This window comes from Ranitomeya variabilis, chromosome 4 (genome assembly GCF_051348905.1).
Source record: "Ranitomeya variabilis isolate aRanVar5 chromosome 4, aRanVar5.hap1, whole genome shotgun sequence".
Classification (NCBI taxonomy): Eukaryota; Metazoa; Chordata; class Amphibia; order Anura; family Dendrobatidae; genus Ranitomeya; species Ranitomeya variabilis.
In genome coordinates, this window is record NC_135235.1 from 514400925 (window position 1) to 514409322 (window position 8398).

The 8398-nt window shown below is 42.6% G+C and overlaps 1 protein-coding gene across 2 annotated transcripts in view; it reads left to right on the forward strand.

Moving 5' to 3' along the window:
* Positions 1 to 5539, forward strand: part of GHDC (GH3 domain containing) — a 42878-nt gene extending 37339 nt beyond the window's left edge. For both annotated transcript variants that reach the window (XM_077252128.1, XM_077252129.1), the window contains exon 9: positions 173 to 5539. In XM_077252128.1, coding sequence (XP_077108243.1) covers positions 173 to 394 — 222 coding nt within the window. In that variant the 3' untranslated portion in view covers positions 395 to 5539. The remainder of the gene's footprint in view (positions 1 to 172) is intronic.
* The last annotated feature ends 2859 nt before the right edge of the window (positions 5540 to 8398 follow it).

The following is an 8398-nucleotide window of genomic DNA, read 5'->3' on the forward strand; positions in this document are numbered from 1 at the left end:
ATTTTGGGGGTAAAAGAAGATTCTTCCAATATCTATAAACTAAGAATTAGACAAAATCCTCTGACTTCTTTCTCTTCTAACTGTAAAAACAAAAGAAGCCATTATAAGTATGTTCTTTTACGTTTCTTTAGTTTTATTTTTTGTATTTTACTTGTATTTATTCTCCCCACAGTTGGATCAAACCCTTCAGGAACATTTCCCAGTATACAAATCCTTCCGCTTTAAAGGCAGCATTGGACCAGTTCGTGTGCATCTGACGACTCCCAAATCATTCCTCAGGGTTTTGGAGCTGGCTGCCAAACTTTCTGGTTTCTCCTTAGATTGTGTTCAACCTCCACGTACAGTGAAATCCAAAGAAATGGCTGAACTGTTATGGAAACAAGTTATATCATGATTTACTGCTATTAGAAAATAAATACAAGAGAGCTATTAAAACATTGGCCACAATACAGGAAAATATACTTGTGCACTGTATGAACATTTGAAATGTTTTGTACTTTTCATCCAGGTCATTGGAGGTAATCTACCCGCCGTTCAAAATGATACTGTTGAACGATTATCTTGTGTATACGGATTTTTTTTACAACGAATACCAGGGGACAATATAAAGTAGTAGTATATAAGCGTATTGCTAATACATATATACTACATATACTCGTGTATAAACCGATTCGAGTATAAGCAGAGGCACCTAATTTTACCACGAAAAACTGGGAAAACTTATTGACTTGAGTATAAGCCGGGTATGCATTGTCCCCTAATCCCCATCCTGATATGCATGGCTCCTCATCCCCATTTTTGTATGCATGGCTCCTTATTCCCATTTTTGTATGCATGTCTCATTATTTATTCCCAACCTTGTATGCATGGCTCTTTATTCCAATCCTTGTATGCATGGCTCCTTATTCCAATCCTTGTCTGCATGGCTCCTTATTCCCATCATTGTCTGCATGGCTCCTTATTCCCATTTTTGTCTGCATGGCTCCTTATCCCCATCCTTGTATGCATTGCTCCCTGTTCACATCCTTGTATGCATGGCTCCTCATTCCCATCCTTGTCTGCAAGACTCCTTATTCCCATCCTTGTCTGCAAGACTCCTTATTCCCATCCTTGCCTGCATGGCTCCTTAGTCCCATCCTTGTCTGCATGGCTCCTTAGTCCCATCCTTGTCTGCATGGCTCCTTATTCCCATCCTTGCCTGAATGGCTCCTTATTACCATCCTTGCATGCATGGCCCCCATGAGAAAAGCATAAAAAATCCTACTTACCTTCCCTGCGCTCCCTCTCGTTCTGGTGCCAGCAGTTCCTGCGGTTGGGCGATCACGTGTCCTCGCTCCTTAAGGGAATGAATATTCACCTCTTGCCAAGCCTATGCGAGTGGAGAGAGGTGAATATTCATTACCTTAATGAGCGGGCACCCGTGCTAGCTCGGCCCTTGCGCACCTTTTTCTACCACACTTTTTCCTTCCACTCCACTTTCCATTACTATGCTTGGCTACAGCACTCTGTGAACAGCCAGCTTCTTTAGCAATGATCTTTTGTGGCTTACCCTCCTTGTGGAGCATGTCAGTGACTGCCTTCTGGACATCTGTCAAGTCAGCAGTCTTCCCCATGATTTTGGAGCCTGCTGAAACAGACTAAGGGACCTTTTTAAATGCTTAGGAAGCCTTTGCAGGTGTTTTTTGTTAATTATTCTAATTTACTGAGTTAATGACTTTTGGGTTTTCAATGACTGTAAGCCATAATCGTCAACATTAACAGAACTAAACACGTGAAATAGATCACCCTCTGTAGTGACTCTGTATAATGAGTTTCACTTTTTGTATTGAAAAACTGGTATAAATTAACTTTTTGACGATATTCTAATTTTGTGAGAAGCATCTTTCTGTACCTTTGTATGTATGTATGTGTATATATATATATATATATATATATATATATATATATATATATATATATAATACACTGCTCAAAAAATAAAGGGAACACTTAAACAACAGAATATAACTCCAAGTAAATCAAAGTTCTGTGAAATCAAACTGTCCACTTGGGATGCAACACTATTTGACAGTCAATTTCACATGCTGTTGTGCAAATGGAATAGACAACAGATGGAAATTATTGGCAATTATCAAGACACACTCAAAGGAGTGGTTCTGCAGGTGGGGACCACAGATCACATCTCAGTACCTATGCTTTCTGGCTGATGTTTTGGTCACTTTTGAATGTTGGTTGTGCTTTCACACTCGTGGTACCATGAGACGGACTCTACAACCCACACAAGTGGCTCAGGTAGTGCAGCTCATCCAGGATGGCTCATCAATTCAAGCTGTGGCAAGAAGGTTTGCTGTGTCTGTCAGCGTAGTGTCCAGAGGCTAGAGGCGCTACCAGGAGACAGGCCAGTACACCAGGAGACGTGGAGGGGGCCGTAGGAGGGCAACAATCCAGCATCAGGACCGCTACGTGAGCCTTTGTGCAAGGAGGAGCACTGCCAGAGCCCTGCAAAATGACCTCCAGCAGGCCACACATGTGCATGTGTCTGCACAAATGGTTAGAAACCGACTCTATGAGGATGGTCTGAGTGCCCGATGTCCACAGATGGGGGTTGTGCTCACAGCCCAACACCGTGCAGGACGCTTGGCATTTGCCACAGAACACCAGGATTGGCAAATTCGCCACTGGCGCCCTGTGCTCTACACAGATGAAAGCAGGTTCACACTGAGCACATGTGACAGAGTCTGGAGATGATGTGGAGAGCAATCTACTGCCTGCAACATCCTTCAGCATGACCGGTGTGGCAGTGGGTCAGTAATGGTGTGGGGTGGCATTTCTTTGAAGGGCTGCACAGCCCTCCATGTGCTCACCAGAGGCAGCCTGACTGCCATTAGGTACCAAGATGAAATCCTCAGACCCCTATGTGAGACCATATGCTGGTGCGGTTGGCCCTGGGCTCATCCTAATGCAGGACAGTGCCAGACCTCATGTGGATGGAGTGTGTCAGCAGTTCCTGAAAGATGAAGGCATTGAAGCTATGGACTGGCCCGCCCGTTCCCCAGACCTAAATCCGATTGAACACATCTGGGACATCATGTCTTGCACCATCCACCAACGTCACGTACCACAGACTGTTCTGGAGTTGGCGGATGCTTTAGTCCAGGTCTGGGAGGAGATCCCTCAGGAGACCATCCGCCGCCTCATCAGGAGCATGCCCAGGCGTTGTAGGGAGATCATACAGTCTCGTGGTGGACACACATATTACTGAGCATCATTTCCTTGTCTTGAGGCATTTTCACTGAAGTTGGATCAGCCTGTAACTTCATTTTGCACTTTGATTATGAGCATCATTCCAACTCCAGACCTCCATGGGATATTAGTTGTGATTTACATTGATCATTTTTAGGTTTCATTGTTCTCAACACATTCCACTATGTAATGAATAAAGATTTACAACTGGAATATTTCATTCAGTGATGTGGGATTTTAGTGTTCCCTTTATTTTTTTGAGCAGTGTATATATACATAAATATATAATATACAGTATATTATGCTCTCAAATCATGATTGTAAACAGCACAAAAGGTTCTAATACAAATTGCATTGCTGTTATTTTTACAGAAAGAATGTCTAAAATAACAAGTTTCAGCTGTAAAATCCTCACAGTTGAAAATGTATCGCAAGAATAAGGTTCTTTGGAAAAAGAAAATGTATCACAAAACCTTGGCAATTTACTTTAAAGCTAAGGCTACACTAAAATTGCAGCGGCACGTTACAACATTGGATGTAATGATAATGCCATGTTGAACCTGCGACAGTCGCAAGTGTTTCCAAACACGTTGGAAATTCTGGAAGTTATGACTTTTCTGCAGCTTGGCTGTTTTGGGGATTTTTGTTATTTTTTACAGCAAAATCACAGCTCCAAAATGGTCGTGTAGCAGCAAGTTGCACAGAGAATCGGTTGCGTGACATATGAAGCCCCAGTCTAAATGTAGTTTATTGCGGACTACACGACACATAATTGCACCCTCACAATGGCATCATACTCCTCTTCTGTAATTTAGGGTATATTCATGTAAGTTATCTTGTATGCTGCTTTTTAGCTCTATTTTTGTAATTGCGGTAAATATGCACTATTTTGTTTAAAAAAAATAAAAAGTATGTATATTTCTTTCCTACACATGTATGTTTTTTCTACACATTCCTGTGTTGCTGCTGTATGTGGCTGAAGACCAAGCTCACAATGGTGGCGAGTGAGATCACAAGATTGCAGGTAACGCAGTGTTACAATCAATGTGTGTGCACAGTCATCTCTGCTGGTGAGTGTGGCTGTCGGCACATGCGGCAGCTGCATCATGGGTCCCTACTGATTTTTGTCCAATTTTCTGCAATTAGACTAATAGTAATCTAAATTGGAGTGTGACCTATTATTCTGAGTTATTTCATCTTTACACTTTATAACTTTTAAATATACATTTTTAGACTTCTTGATGGTAACTTGTTAAAAAAAAGTCTTAAATGGCATGCTTATGAGAATAATTGTTTATTTTTGGCCTCATTTTCAATATTGACTAGAGCATGATGATTGTTTGTGCCTCTCTAGAATTTCTCTTGATTTCCACTGATGTTGCTGCAATGTCAAAGCAAATACCGCATCGCCTCCGTCTGCTGTCACATATGCACCAATTGCTGCGGATAGTGAGATTTCATTGCTGTGTCCCAAAGGAATGAATGCTTAGATGTTAAATCTAAATTGACTCGCAATGTAATGCCTGCCATAGTATATACACTACAACAGATTGGTCATGTAAAATGTATAAAGTATGGATACTGGTGTGTATGAAATCCATGAAACCCTTTACATAAAACACTTCCATTTTATGGTTTCATACCCGTATGGCTCTTTTTTTTCTGTTTCAGTGAGGGGTTAATGTTTAGGCTCATCCCTCCCTGGTCATTAAGAGTTTCAGGCATTTCTTTAGAAGATGGTCACCGACTTTCTCAATTAACCCCATTTACTGAATACCTACATGTCTCTAACCAGAGGATCAGTAGCGTAGCCTAGACCCGAGATGTAAGAACCTCAATGTAAAAATCCTTTTTTCTCTGTTTTTCTAATGTATGGCTGTATCTTTCAAGAAGTTTATGGGTCATTGCAGATTTACATTGGATTCATATGGACAGATTTAACCCTATGGACAGATCAGAACCGACGTTCAGCGGTGACTCTGAGAAACGCTATTTGTTTTTAATGCGGTATTATCCACTGTTATCAACAGAAGGAAAAAAAAAAAGATAATCAGCTCACCTTCCAGGAAGGATAATTCGGTGGCAAAGCCACCACTTGTTTTCACATAGGAACCCTGGTAGTTTGGCCAGAGTGATGCAGAGTGTAGGAACACACCAAGCATGAAAAAGGGTTGCTAACCCGAAAAGCGTAAGCTTATTGATCTTGAATATTTTTTTATCATTTTTGCTTTCTCTCACCATGTTTTTAATTGCATAGTAAAAGATTTTATGTTTTATCATTTTCTCATTGGTGCTGGAGCCCAGTCCTCATGAACCCTTCTTCCACTGTTTTCAACATTCCGGTATGTATGCGGTTAAGAGGATAACAGTTATGCCCACTGGTTATAAGTGTACCAACTGAATGCATGAGACAGATTCTTGTTGGTCTAACCAGGCGGATTTCTTCCTGCGGGTGAGAAGTACGTATGGGGTTTATATTATGAAAAATATTGTTTTGCTCATAAAAAGACATTTAATAATACCCCACTAAGATGATAGGCGGTGGTTAGGAGAACCAAGCCCTAAAACGGAGTGGTCTCTGCAAACTACCATACTTGTACACCTGCTCCCCTGGAGGCGATAGTATTGACTACCTTCAGGCTGAGGCATATGTGTGGTTTACAAACATTTTACTATTGGTTCTTATCTGCGTGTTGTTTGGTTGTGTTTTTTCTTTTTAAGCACTGGCACCTTATGCACTTGTGATCACTATTGAGATTTTAACTATTAGGCCATGTTCACACTTTGCGGTTTTTACCGCGGAACCGCCGCGATTTTGATGCTGCGGGTCCGCAGCAGTTTCCATAGCGTTTCCATTTACATGTAAACCCTATGGAAACCGCAAACCGCTGTGCACATGCTGCGGGAAAAACCGCGCAGAAACGCAGCGGTTTAAAACCCGCAGCATGTCACTTCTTTGTGCAGAATCGCTGCGATTCTGCACCCATAGGAATGCATTGAACCGCTTACTTCCCGCATGGGGCTGTGCCCACGTTGCGGGAAGTAAGCAGCTAATGTGCGGGTGGTACCAGGGGTGGAGGAGAGGAGACTCTCCTCCAGGCCCTGGGAACCATATTTGGGGTAAAAAAAAGAATAAAAATAAAAAATCATGTTATACTCACCTCTCAGCGCTGCATGCGGCTGGCCGGTCAGAGTTGCTGTGCGAACAGGACCTGCGGTGACGTCACGGTCAAATGACCGTGACGTCACGAAGGGTCCTTCTCGCACATCATCTTTGGAACCGGACCGCCGGGTGCAGCGCCGAGGAGATCCGGACATCAGAGGGTGAGTATAACCTTGTTTTATTATTTTTAACATTACTATTGATGCTGCATATTGCTGCATATGCAGCATCAATAGTATAGGCGGAAACCCGCAGCGGAAACCGCGGAACAAACCGCGATAAATCTGCAGGGATAACCGCAGCGGTTTTGCCCTGCAGATTTATCAATTCCGCTGCGGGAGAACCCGCAGAGGGACGCCGCAAAGTGTGAACATGGCCTTAGGATTAAAAGCTAAGTTTTATCATTAAATTCTTTAATCAGCTGCTAAGATTTGATAACATACAGGTTACTTGGAGTACTGTCCTTGCTGATAAAAGTATTGCAGATATTACTTGTAGCTTGGCAGCATCTTCCAGTATTTTGTACCTTAAATTTTGCAAATCTCTTCCTCATGCTATATTGTTTTTCTGCATGGAAATTGAACTGTGGTGTTGATATTTAAAGGACATCCATCTATAAGGGCATGTAGGTCATAGGAAGCTGAGTAAAATGATACATTGATATCTGTGATCCAATTCCAGAGAAATCCACGATTTTCTTATACGTAAATGAGATGTTCAGGATTATGGGTGTAATGCACCGATAGTATCACTGTGGAAAGCCCAGATGACACAAACAGTGGGCAGGAGACCGAGAGCTGGGAGTGAAAGGAGCAGGGCACGCTGTGCACACAAGACCTGAGGCTAAGGCATGCAGTAAGCACAGGACCTGAAACTAGACAGTCACGTGACTGCAGAGGGGTGGAGCCACCGCTCGTGAGGACAGGGAATCAGCCGAGATCGCGGAGCACTAGGTACTGAACAATAACGTAGTCAGAGGGGGAGCCAGGGTTCAAAGCCAGATGAGCATGAGATCCCAGGGACAAGACAGAAGAGAAAACCGAGACGAGACAGGGGATCAAAGAAACAGGAAGGACAGACCAGTACCGAGCAGAAAACAGAGGCAGAAGTCGGGGCAAAACCGGGTCATACACAACAAAGCTCACACGCACAAAGGCACAACGATTACAGATGAGTAACCTGGGTCCGCAACCACTAACCGAGAACATGGAAGTATCACTGACACAGGAACCACCAGAATTAAATAGCCGCCCCAGAACCACAAAGAGGCCGCTCACATTAACCTTGACCTGACCAGAACGGAGGCTAGATCATGACAATGGGCTGGTCACTGATCTGCATGAGACTCTGCCTCCAAAGCTTATCCTAAATGAAAGGATGAGTTACCAGTGTGTTGTTGCCACTCTCTGCTCTCCTGATCTCATTCAGAGCTCTGTGTGATTATAAGTAGGGATGAGCGAACGTGCTAGGTGATACTCACCTGTGTATGCACAGTTTAACTCATAGTCCTCTAGCGTTCATACTGGTGCAGATTCTGAACCATCATGCACATTCCTTATAGGGGAAAATCCTGTGCTTTGCTGTTTGTATCAGATACATTCTTCATTTAGGGACAGTTGCAGGAGCAGGGAGAGTGGCGGTATACAGCCTCAAGGCAGGGCTTTGGGCTTCGCAGTCTATTGCTAAATATATAGGGCTGCATGTGACTACACTTTTTTTTTGGGGGGGAGGGAAAGTGAAAACATTGACTATATTGGCATTCATACAGTTTAACGTGCTTAGTGTTATATTCAGTTGGTATATAAGTTTTAAAAAAGCATTAAAGTCTATGGATGACTAATTCAATAGAGAAAAAAACTTTAATGCACTGCTTAGTGTTACATTATGGTGGTAAATAAAACAAAAAAAAGCAAACATTTTTTCTAGATTCAATTACCGTAGTCATCCATACATTTTCACGTGCTTTGGGGTAAATTACGATGGTTTCAAATT